The sequence below is a fragment of the Equus asinus genome, chromosome 2, assembly GCF_041296235.1.
Source record: "Equus asinus isolate D_3611 breed Donkey chromosome 2, EquAss-T2T_v2, whole genome shotgun sequence".
Classification (NCBI taxonomy): Eukaryota; Metazoa; Chordata; class Mammalia; order Perissodactyla; family Equidae; genus Equus; species Equus asinus.
This window is the reverse complement of record NC_091791.1, coordinates 39,468,902-39,481,800: the sequence shown is the minus strand read 5'-3', so window position 1 is coordinate 39,481,800 and position 12,899 is coordinate 39,468,902. Positions and strand designations below refer to the sequence as shown.

Here is a 12,899-nt window from a genome sequence, read left to right as displayed (position 1 = left end):
AAAGCTTTATTTCTAAAGAAAAACAGGGAAGTGTTGGTGTTAACATTTCAGGTAAGATTTAGAAATTGCCCCGTGATTTGGTGTGTCCTGATAAATTTAGAGTAAGTATTGTATGTGATAGAGGTGAGCCCCTTGTCAAAGATGAGCCTCAGTCTTATGCAAAGAGATTTCAGTGGTGGTGGAAGATGACGATGGCAAAGCTTTTTCATAGTGGAGTTTCTCATTAGGACTTTAAACAGGGTTGTTGAAGAATACTTTTTATTCTTGAAAAGGCAACAATTATTTCAGACTCCCCTTCTCCAAACAGCACAAAATAAGCAAACCTACACACCAGTGTTTCTTTTTACCTTCTAACTGAGAAGGGAGGATGGAGGGGCAGAGAGTTTGAGACAAAGCTGCTGCCCAGTGGCATCTGTTTTGGTCATGTCTTGAAATTACCCCTAATTACAGAAAATTATATCAGCTATCGCCTAACATTCTCTGTGGAGTGATGCTTATTGCCTGAAAGATGTGAGTTCAATTTTGAGTACAAATCTCAAATGAGAAAACTCTGAGCCAGTCCAATTTGCTTTGTTATTTTCTGTTTTCCCCTACAAATATGTTAACAAAACAATAATAATAATTTCCTCGGAAAGCAATGCTTCTGCCAAAATAAAATGCTTTAAAAACTTGTACAATCCAGTGGTCCCACCTCTCTCAGACCTGAAGGTGCCCAGGCTCAAGGCTGTTGGTCATGTGGGGTTGTAACCAGGCACTGCCATAGCCACAGACCCCTCATCTTTCTGATCTAATCCTCTTGCTACAGAATAAGCCACCGATCCATTGGTCCACAGCTGCAGCTTGGGATCAGATTCTTTGGCAAGGAACCGCAGCTGGGTTTTTCTCATCTTCTTTACAAGTCTAGCAAAGCCAAGCAACACAGAACTAAATATCATTGAAAATCCACAGAGAAGAAATGCTGCAGTGTAGCTGCCAGTCGCATCTACAAGCCAGCCTGGAACAAACAACAGCAAAATTATATTGTTGAGTTGAAAATTCAATTATGTACCTACTCTCAAATCTAATAATTTGTAAGGATAATAACAGTAGATTGCTAGTACCACCATTACGATTTTGACACAAAAAGCACATCTCTTAAAAATATTGTGCAGCAACTGAAAAATACATTTTATTTTTCTAGAGAAACTTCTAAAATGGATTGTTGTTATTTTGTAAAATGCTTGGAGGAGTGTCACAGTCTTAGTAATCATACAATAAATATTAGTTATTATTAATCCCATGAAATATGGTAGAGAAGATAAAAATAGCATCATTCAAATTATTGACATTGGGATCATTTATCTAGGAAGTTAAGAGAATATAATCATCCAGAAGGCTAATAGTATTCCCACCACCCGTATACTGTCGGTCTTGAATGACATAACATGCTTCTGGATAAAGCAGAATTCAAATTTTCAATTGAATCCAGTCATTGTACCCTCGAAAATCATAAGTTTGGGCCATCTTAGAAGTTGCAAATGCAGACTTCACAAGGCATAATTCTGTAATCACAGCTTTTTTTCCTTTATCTCTTGTTGTAACAAATTAATCTTTTTTTTTTTTTTTGAGGAAGATTAGCCCTGAGCTAACATCTGCTGCCAATCCTCCTCTTTTTGCTGAGGAAGACTGGCCCTGAGCTAACATCCATGCCCATCTTCCTCTACTTTATATGTGGGACGCCTACCACAGCATGGCTTGCCAAATGGTGCCATGTCCACACCCGGGATCCAAACCAGTGAACCCTGGGCTGCTGAAGCAGAACGTGAGCATTTAAACACTGTGCCACCGGGCCAGCCCCACAACAAATTAATCTTAATATCTATTCCAGCTCTAAATTTTGAGGAGAACCAGGACATATGATATGCAAAGTATGGGCCATAATGATGAGAGAATCAATGGGGTAAAATTAGACCTTGGCAGGCACTTATTTTGTGATTAAAAAGTTTTAAAAAAATTCTTTCAAACTTTATTTACATGCCAAGACAGTACACCAGGGAAATCCACCAGAGAAGTATATGATTTCTCCTCTCACCCTCTTCAACTCCATTGGTCAAAAATGGCCTGCAGGAATTGTTATAAGCCCCACAAAGTTTCCTGAAATCCAAACTACTCTCAAATATTTTAGTTATCATGTAATTTACTTCTGCATTTCTGTAGCACCAAACAGAAGAGACTGAGTAGAGTCTTCATTTTAGAGCTAATTAAATAAGAGAAGTATTAACTTATACCCTAATCCTCTAATACCTAGCAGTGAGTATAATGTCTGCTTTGCCAAATGAAGGCCATGGATTGAAAAAAGGATCCAGGAATCCCAATTACATTTATGTCCTATGACTTTTTAACAGAATTACACTGCTCCTAAACACAAAAATTAGCTATGGAGGGAGGATGTTGGAACATTTTGGGGGCAGTTTCCAAAAATGAAGCACTAAACATGTAGTCCTATATCATGAGTTTAAACTGACCAGGAATTTTCATCAGCAGCCATCAGGCAGCCCCAGTTTCCCCTAGTTTGCTGTTTCAGCAAATGCTGGGGTTTAGAAATAACCCTGAACTGTCTAATCCCAACAGCAGCTAAAGCAGAAATCTGCCTCTTCAAAAAGTTCCTTTCCTTCCTTCCAGGCAAATGTTTGGCTCATTTCTCTTTTGCCTGTCTTTAGAGACCTTCTTGTCTCTCTTGGTTTTAATTGAGGCAGGTAATAATCTGGACCAGTTATTGTCAACCTTTAGTGTGCATCCGTATCACAAGACGGCTGGTTGAGAATGCAGATTGCTGGAAGTCACCCCCCGAAATTCAAATCACAGTAGAATGGTCAAGGAAACTGCATTTTAACAAAGGTTCCAGCAGATTTTGATGCAGGTGGTCCCACCACCTGAGAGACACCGGACTAGACCACATACTCCAGGAAGGAGGGGTAGGTTCTGACCTGTTTGCTGCTCTACGGACAGCACCAAGTACAATGCTGGTGTACACAAGCAATAGATATTTGTTGAATTACTCGTTTAATCAAGCTTTAAATTTCTATAGCATTTTACAGTTTACAAAACATTCTAGATGCTTTATCTCGATGATTCCAAAATCTGTATATCCAAATCTGGCCTCCCTCTAAAGTTCTATTGGGCATTTTATTGGGTATTTCAGATAGCTGAATATGTCCAAACATTATATTCATTATTTTTCTGGCAAAGCCACTTTCTCCAGCTTCCTTATTCTTTTCAACCTTGCCATTATTTTCTAAGTTATCTTTGACGTTTTCCCCTCCTTCACCTCCATATGCTAAATTCAGTTGATATTTTTTCCCAAAACGTCCTCCTTGCCCCTAGAGCTCATTTCCATTTGTGCTGCAGCTGCCCTAGTTTAGGACTTTATCAGTTCACTCCTGAACTATTAGAATGGAATCCTGACTGCTTCTCCCCTAAAGTAGCAGATCAATTGCTAGATCACATTTTCTAAAATACACTTTTTACCATATTGAAACTCGCTCAACACAAGGTTGACATAAGTGAAGCCACATTGTAGAAAAGAGACCATGTCATAACTTTGAATGACCTCTGACTAGCTAACCCACCTGGATTTGCACCCTCCAGGAGATCCACCTGTTCTTTAGATGTTATGACCCCTGCTAGTGCATATACTTCTCAGCTGTTTTAAGATTATAACTTTGTTCTTTCGAGATCCTTAGGAATGTGATGACCCCCCAAAGAGGGTCTATGCTGATAGCCATCATCAATGAAAACTGAAAGATCTGGTGTGGCAACTCCCAATCTGTAACACCAGAGGGTCAAGATTCCTAAACCCCTCCCCTGTAACCCATTGGCCTATATAACTGCTTCAAGATTCTTTGCCCCCCTTAAGATGGTTATTTTGGACATTAGTTGGCCATCTTCCCTCTTGCTAACAAGCTGTAATAAAATGCCCTTTCTTGGCCACCATCTTGCCTCTTGAGATTGGCTTTTGTCTTGCAGTGAGCAGATTATGCCCTTTGTGCAATAATAATATTACCCTTTTGCACAAAAACTGCAATACTATCCATAGTCTCTGAAGAATATAGGGCTCTAGCTCCTTTGGCTGCCACTCAAGACACTCCATGATGACACTCCCACTTATTATTTCAGCTTCACCACCCACTGTCCCCTATTGGAATCCTGTACTCCTGCCAGACATCCCTCTGAATGTACCCAATTATAAGTCTGAACAGCTGTTCTATTCCATTGTCCATATGACAAAGGAAGAGGTTGGGGGTTTCTCTAGAAACTTACCTGCGATGGGTGGGCTCACCAAGTATGGCACTGCATGAAGGAAGTACACCACACCAAGCGCTGATGACAAAGATGTAGTCCCCACTATTTCTGCAGTCACTACTGGGATCAAAGTCACATAGGCACCATCAAAGTAGCCAAAGGTACAAGAGAAAGGCACGAGCAGGGGAAGACTTTGAAGCATTGGGAGGCAAAGATAGCAGAGCCCATCTAGTCCCACGGCAAAGAGGTAGCAAACATACCGGTAATTCTTCAGACACCTGTGGATTTGAAGAACAAGAATGAGTGCAGTATGTACAGGTTCTATCAAAGAGCTTTAGAACCATGACCATGCAGAAATAAGAATTGCAGTTATTTATAGAGATGGCATCCCCATTGTGTATCTATGTTGTCTGCCTATCTTCCTTTTGGTATACACAAATGCAAGAATTTATCTCCCCAGGAAACATGGTGTGGTAGAAAGCAATATATGCTCTCAAATTAGAAAGGTAGAAGTTTGAATCCAGTTCTATCATCTACTAACTGCCTAACTCTAACCTCTTTTTCTTTATCTATAAAATGAGAAGGTTGTCTATCTCACAGAGTTACTCTAAAGATAGTTGTAAAATAACATGTAGAGACGAATAATTTCTAGCAGTCTACCATATTAGATACTTTCAGATATATTATCCATTGGTATCTGGTACATGATAGAAGCTCAATAACCCAAGTGGTTAAATAAAGGAGAAGCTGAAATATGAAGACATTAAAATGATTTTCCAGAGATTATGAGGGTCTTGCACCAGCAGTTTATGCTTTACAAACATTTTCCACCCAGTCTCAGAATGCTATGAGGTCAACGGCAAACATTGCTCTGGCCTATTTTGTAGATGAACACCTTTGAGGATCTGAGGGTTAGGAGATTTTCCCTAGGTCACAGGGGTAATAAGGGGCAGAGCCAGCCCAAGAACTTAGGTTTTATATATCTCAGACTAGAGATCCCTCTATCGGACCTACACCAGGCTGCTTCTTGTTGAGTTATTTGATTGTAAAGATAGAAGCTCTTGCTCTCCCATTTCTTCTTTAGCCAAGGGTGGAATTAACCCTTAATATTGTATTCATAACACTGGAGAATGGCAGTTGGATCCTGATTAATTACCAAAGACATAATGTGTGAGAAGCCACACAATGATAGCTCTCCCAGGTCATAGATCAAGTGTGACGAGTCCATCATTTAGGAGAATATGAGTGACTTTCTCTCCTCAATCCAAAGAGGTAAGCGTTAACTGAAGAAACTACTCAGTAGATTTCTTATAACTTTGGTTTCTAAGCCTAAAATTATAATGAAGCATTTGCTATATGCAGTGTCAAACATAAATATGTGGCTAAAGATAATATGTTATTACTATACCCAATCCTTCTGCTTGGACTGAATTCTGCTCCTCTCTCCATTGCCAGCCAGTCTCTGAGATAGTTCAAAAGAAACTAACACCACAACACCCAGCCAGAAGTCATCTTACCCGAGGACTGACTCAACTTATGATGAAATTAAATTTGTCACCAGAACTTGTACTTACCCTAGGCTTCTACAGTTTAGACACACCCATCATCCTTAAACCATCTAGAACAGGGGTTGGTAAATTATAGCCAAATCTGGCCCACCATCTGTTTTTTGTACTATCTGTGAACTAAGAATGGTTTTTCCATTTTAGAATGGTTGGAAAAAAATCAAAATAACAATAATATTTTGTGATGTGAAAATTACATGAGAAATTCAAATTTCAGTGTCCATAAATAAAGTCTTATTGGAACATAGCCATTATCATTTGTTCACATATTGTCTATGGCTGCTTTTGTGCTACAACAGCAAAGTTGGGTAGTTGTGATCACATGGCCCACAAAGCCAAAAATAATTACCTCTATCCCTTTACAGAAAAACCCTGCTGATCTCTGACTAGAAGAACCAGCAAGGGACTTGCCTTCAGATATTGAAAACTTGTTATTATTCAGACCTAGGTATTCTACAGGGTAAGGGGATGAGGGGAAACTCAAAACTTCAAGTCCCCTAGTGGGGAACCAATTGTGGTTTCACAGATTTTACCTTCTGTCGGTGAGCCATCCAAATGTGATATTGCCAATAATGTCAATCACCCCAAGAATGGACATAAGAAAAGCAGCTTGCTGGTGACTCACTCCAACACTCAAAGCATAAGGCACCAAGTACACAAAGAGAGGGCTGCAGCCATAAGCCATAAACAGAACAGAGACGGCTAACACAACAAAGTCTGACATCAGTAAAAAACTGTATTCCTGCTGCAAAGAGCAGCAAAGGCAGGTCTGCACCCATTTGTTGGTCAAAGTTGAACAAGGAGACACCCTCTTAAAGTCTCGTGTCTGAGTTCTACAGACATGGTTCTGCTCTGGAGTTGTATGGTCCTCTTTAAGAGTAATTGGCCGCATCAAGGCACCGCAAACACAGAGATTCAAAACGAAGCCCCCAAGAATGAGTAATGCTCCCCTCCAGGAAAACTGTTCGATAAGGAGCTGAACCACAGGAGCCAGGACGAAGGTGCCAATGCCACTTCCCGACATGGCGATCCCATAAGCAAGGGCTTTCCGTCTGCTGAAATACTTGCCAACCATGGCAATAGCTGGGGAGTAACAAAGTGCAAATCCAAGACCTGGGGATAAAGAGAACTCCATGAGAGGTGGTACACTGTGAACAGCCAGGGAAAGAAAATAGCCCAGAATAAAATTATCTGGTTTAAAGAGAATCTGACCTTCTGTTAAAGCCTTTTAAAACTGTTTTCTACATCAACCTGAAAATGTCTTGCCTCACCAATCATCCACAATTTGGAAAGTGTAGCATATATATGACTTTCTTTTCGGGAAGAAAAATTTTAAGGAAATATAAATTTTTAAACAAAAAGAAATGAAGAACTTAAAAACTATTATACAAACTATATTTGAATTAACTAGAAAATCATGTTAATGCTGACCTAAGAAACTTATTCTCCCAACCAATACCTCTCTTTAACTTAAATTATCCAGAGAATTACCTCAACCCTTCCCTACCTGTGAAGACACAATTCTGATCATCTAGATTTGGGGTTTAAATAGCATATATGACCCCATGAAAGTTCCAGAGTAATTTCACATAATTGGGAAACACTGTGTCAATTCTATACATAAGCATAGCATGCGCACATGGCACCCTGAAAATATCCCTTAAAGTCAGCAGAAAGCCTCTTAAAGCTTTTCAGTTTTCTATTCCTTTTAAGTCAAGAAAATTCGTAGGGCTTTAAACCTGGAATTCGTGGCATCTAAATGTCAAGGAAGGAAAAGAAGAACTACCTGCGGCTCCTGTTTCCGCCTGCAGTGCAAGGTGACCAATGATCCCAATTTGCCTGGACTGAGGGGTTTCCAGATGTGAGACTCTCAGGGCCAATACCAGGACAGTCCCTGGTAAACTGGGATGATTGGACTCTCTAGCAGTCGGGCTCTTTGGGTGACATGGGACAGATGCCTTTTTCAGCTGACAGAGCTAGATGTTTAGTGTCACTATGAGATTATATCCTTTATTGGCCTGATCATGCTACCCCTATGGCTTAGTGCCTGGACATGAGCTAGTGCTAATCTTCACACCCCTCTGAGTGATGGGGCAAACTGCTACTCCAGTTTTACCAACCAACCCCACTTTGATCCTATGCAGTCCCCGTAAGTGTGATTTATGGAATGCACGTATGCTGCTTCTCTTTCTACAGGATTCATTATGATTCTCTAAAGTATACTTCCATAATATTGAGAGAGAATGTGTAATATAAGGAATATTCACAACAAGAGGTATTCTTTTTTAAATTGTAAACTCCTATTTATTGGACAATGATATCCATTACAAATCTTGGGCAACTCAGATCGACCACAGATAGTATTTTAATGTCTTGGCAAAGATGTTAGAAGAATGATCATTGCTGAAATTTATGTTGCCCTGGCTAATATCTCATTGCTTCTGAGTAAAGGATCTCAGTCATACGCTGCTGCCCAAGCGAAACCCAGCAGTTACTTTTGTCATGTGGGTGAGTTAAAGTGGTGATGCATTTTCATTACAGTAGTACAATCAATTGCATTTCAAGCTGTTTTGTTTAACTGCTAGGGAGGCAGACAAAAGCTAGGTCAGCTAAATTATGCATCTAACAAAATGAATATTTTATGAATTATTGTTCTGTTAATGTACTTGACAGCCCCTAAATAGGGTGGGGGTGAGACGAGTGGTACAAAGTGCCCTTACCTGTAACAACTCCCAGAGTGAGGTAGAGATGCTTCAGACTGGTGGCAAATGAGCCCAGGATGAGACCAGTAGATGCAAGCAAGCCACCCAGCATGATTCCCACTTGACAGGATAAATGGTTACTGACAACACTCCCAAGAGGAGCTTCAAAAACAATAATAAATAGGTTCAACAGAAAGACCTTGAGGTCACTGTGAAAACGCTGTGTTGTTGCATTGGCAGAGCAGAGAATGAATGACTTTTAAAGCACTGAGCCCACCCCGCTCATTCTACAGATTTGGAAACTGATGAGAGAGGAAATGATTGTCCATGGTCACAAAGAGAACAAATAGCAAAGCTGGAATTAGGATCAAGTCTCCTGACTTGTATATTTCAGTGCTCATTGCACTTCTCCATTCTATTAGAGTCATAATCCCAGGACAATGGGGCATATTTTAAACCGTCAATCAACTCCTTATTTAAACTACTTGTCACTTGCACAGAGATGTGCCTTGTATGTTTCGTATAGTATTGATCATGCACTTTAGCAATAAGTATGACAGTCAAATGGTGGAGAAGGAGAGTGGGCAACACTGTGTAACTAGCAGTGTTATGCAGGAAAAGGCCAGGGAGATAGATCATAGACAAATTCTGCAATCTGCCTCCGCTTTCAGGCTTTAGGAAACCCTGTGGATGAGAAATCAAAGCCCAAAAAGTCCAGAAAAATGCTTCACACCCATGGTGACATTTTGGTTGGCCTCACTCTATTTGTGGTTTAACAATGTGTCAGAATTGTGCCAACTTCCAGGTTTATAAAATATTAATTAAAGCTGAAAGAGGCCAAGGAGAATTAAGTTCAGGCGAATATGACATACCCAAGATCACCAAGAAGTATAGCTCAGGGCACCTGACACCCAGTGCTGGGTTACTTTACCCTGTTACTCTGGCTCCTCGGGTCTCCCAGAGTTATGGCAGGGGTGATGGATGGGGAAAGCATGTCAATTTCTTTCTAAGGAACAATTAATGCTGGCATCAGTACTCTTAGTAACTAGATCAGAAGAGCCAATTCTCTGGGTATCCGTTAAGTATAATTTTTTGTATTGATCAGGTTGAAATTGGGGCCTGACTCAAATGTACATAATAGAATCAATCATCAGCCTGATGTCTCCTGTGTAGTTAAAACAGTGGCTGGCTGTGTCTATAACCTCTAGATAATAGCAATGAACAAACCTCCTGAAAATGTATCTAATTCTCCAGGCTGCTGCTGCTTGGTTATTGGAAAGTGACAAAATTTACACCAAACTCAATGAAAAATGTTCACTTCTCTGTTCATCATAGGGCAGTTATGTCCCCAGTGGGTGTCCTAGATGTGATTCTGCAGCCTCTTGTCCGTACTCTGAACTCAATTAACGTTGCCAGCTGAGAGAGTGGGTCTGTGGTAATTGGGTACAACAGGCTTCAAGCCCTTGCATGGAATTTAAATATGCTGCATCTAAGACAACCCTGCTTTAGCTCAATGGCTCACATGATCATTGTGACCATATTGCTCAGTGAAGGCCATTTCTCCCTCTTTGGGGGATTATAAATATTCTCCAGAAGATAGCAGTGAGGGACATGAGCCACCTATAGCGTCTGAGAAAGACAGACGTGGCTCTCTTGGAGGGCTCATATAAAAGGCTGTGACTAATCATGTGACCCTGAACACCAAGTGATTGTCTTACTGGAGAAAAAAAGAAAAATCCCTTACAACCTTCCAGTGTTACCCATAGGAAGAGTCAACTTAGCCTTCTCATGAAACCTGCTTTTAGTCCTAGAATTGCTCTCAAATTCCTCTCAACCAAGGTAATACATTTCAGCACAATTCAACTGATTGCTGAGTATGTACATTTTTTTCTAAAAAATAAGTACGAATCAGTACCTAGAATGGAATCAGATGACATTATTTATGAGTTACTACGTAATATACTAAATATTTCCCTTTTGCCACCAAGACATGGCCTAAGAAGATAATAGTTTTCTAAAATACTCAGGATTCATCTAAGCGAAAGGAGCATTTCAGTTAGACTCAGTCTCAGAAACTCTCTAAGACACTAATTTAATAACTTCTGTTTGAGATTTATAAAAAGAAAAATCTCAAGTTTAGTTTCCTCTACTATATAGATGGAATGAGAGATTCCCTGAATTTTGAGAACATTCTTTATACCCTATATAGCACCTTTAGAGTTCCTTGAATGACATTATAGCCACGGTGAAATGTGCTTATCTCGTGATTGCACCATCCTATCCTTCCCCAATACTTCTCTAAGAATGAAGATTTATGCATGAAAAACAATGAAATCCATGAGCCAAATTCTGAACCCTCTGGGAAGAGAACAGAATGAAAACAAGACTTGAGATGCAATGCACATATTGTTGGCACTCATTTAAAGAGATCATATAGAAATGGCTCACGGTGCTGTACAATGACTGTTTACATGACTGGAGAATAAGGGGACCACAGCATTCAGAAGAAAGAAGCCAAGCACATCCTGTATAGTTAACTGCTTCCAAAATCAGGACACATCCTCTGATGCCCAGCATCCTATCCCTATATGCAAGAACCAAATGTTATGTGCCATTTTGAGTGTATTAACTACCTGTTCCATCTGACTTCAGCCAAGATTATTAATTCCAAGAACACATCTCGTTGGGTTTGGCTGAAGGTAGGATTGCTCTTTTCTTTCTATATAGTCTTGGCCAATTTTTACCATATCCTTCTACTTAGAAAAACTGGTAATCAAAGGCAGTGGAAGGTCACTGTCATGTACAGTTCAAGAGTAGCCAGTAATTGTCTATCCCTGATAAGTGATACTCACCACAGAGCATGGTCATACAGTCTACAATGGAATGGATCCACGCTGTTTGTGCATAATCCTGAGTAAAGTACGTCTGGAACTCCACAAAAAAAATTGAAATACATCTGAAAAATACAGTGCAAGCATGTCGTACAAAAAGAATGAATGAACATGGATTTGAATCAGAGGTTAAAGTTTTGGTTCAGTCAGCTGTTCCAGTCTCCATTGGTTTTAATTGGTTTTCAGTGGTACACTGCTGGACCATAGTAAGTGGGAAATCAGAAGCTGACGATTGGGTCATTCTAAAGGATAAGAACAAGTGTTTTCCACTAGTTGGGCTGCTGCCACCAAGTCGATGTGGAGATCACTGCAGTAGGGACAGTTTTATGGCAAAGATGGTGGGTCAAAAACATGGATTCTTATTTATCTTAATATTTCACTAACATCTGTAACTTCTAAGAGGTTGTTATATAAGTTAAAATTTGAGAATAAAGAGTTATACATCACCCAGCAGTTTCACTTCTAAGTTTTAGCCAAAGGCATTAAACAGACAATGATGACGATAATAATAACAATAGATATACATATAAGGATACATTCTGGAGTACTATTTATAATAGCCAAATATTGTAACCAACCTATTTGTCTATCAATAAGGGACTAGTTAAATAAATTAGGACATATCAATAAAATGACATATTATTAGGTATTAAAAATGATTACTCGGTTTGTGTTTATTGGTTTGGAAATAAATTCACAATATAATGTTAAGCAAAAAAATAAGCTACAAAATAGTTCATATAGTAAGGGCTTACTTTATAAAAACATAGTTCATGTAAATAAAAAAAGCCTGAAAGCATATAAACCAAAATGTACCTAGTTATTATACATGAATGATGAGATTAAAAATTATTTCATTTTTTTGTCTTTATTCTGCATTTTGAATTATTTTACAGTGAACATTATTTCTTATGCAATCAGAAATGCATGTGTGTGTGTGTGTGTGTGTGTGTGTACATATATACAGAGAGGGGGGGCATACAGAAACAGAGAAGGAGACAAACAGAGAAATTTTTATGTTGAAAAATAGTTAATTACTTAGGAAAAAGAAGACATAAGTGATCCAGAAGCAATAGTTTGTATCACTGTACAACTTGGAATGGACCTCATACAGATCAGCATGGTGTCCTAACTCAGGACAGGAAGCTTTCAGAGCTCAGTGAGAGCAGGGAAAGAAATCAGGCCTGTGGCCTGGGGATGAGATAGGAGGTTATCAGTCTCTTTGCATAGGGCTACATTTCAATTCACATGCTCCGGCAGCCCATAGTACCCTGGTATTTAACTCTCCCTCTCCTTTCCAGGTATTGCTGGATGTGAAGGTGGGTGATGGAGAAATCAAAGAAGAGAGAAGAGAATCAGATTTAATCAGGACAGTTGTATTAGGCAGGTCCAGCTTTAAGGGCGTGCAACCTATACAGTTGCACGGAATCTGGCACTCAGAAGCATAAGACTTGGTTTAA

General features: G+C 39.6%; 1 protein-coding gene across 8 annotated transcripts in view; it reads right to left on the bottom strand.

The window, feature by feature from the left end:
- Nucleotides 1-241: 241 nt before the first annotated feature.
- The window catches only part of SLC16A12 (solute carrier family 16 member 12), an 88,041-nt gene continuing 75,383 nt past the window's right edge, over nt 242-12,899 (bottom strand). For 5 of the 8 annotated variants that reach the window (XM_014839411.3, XM_014839410.3, XM_070487486.1 and 2 more), the window contains exons 3-7: nt 11,401-11,504; nt 8,567-8,710; nt 6,380-6,959; nt 4,300-4,559; nt 242-994 (exon numbers count right to left, since the gene is read on the bottom strand). In XM_014839411.3, coding sequence (XP_014694897.1) covers nt 732-994; nt 4,300-4,559; nt 6,380-6,959; nt 8,567-8,710; nt 11,401-11,504 — 1,351 coding nt within the window. In that variant the 3' untranslated portion in view covers nt 242-731. The remainder of the gene's footprint in view (nt 995-4,299; nt 4,560-6,379; nt 6,960-8,566; nt 8,711-11,400; nt 11,505-12,899) is intronic. The other 3 variants (XM_070487499.1, XM_044754517.2, XM_070487496.1) reach the window with 1 other exon arrangement.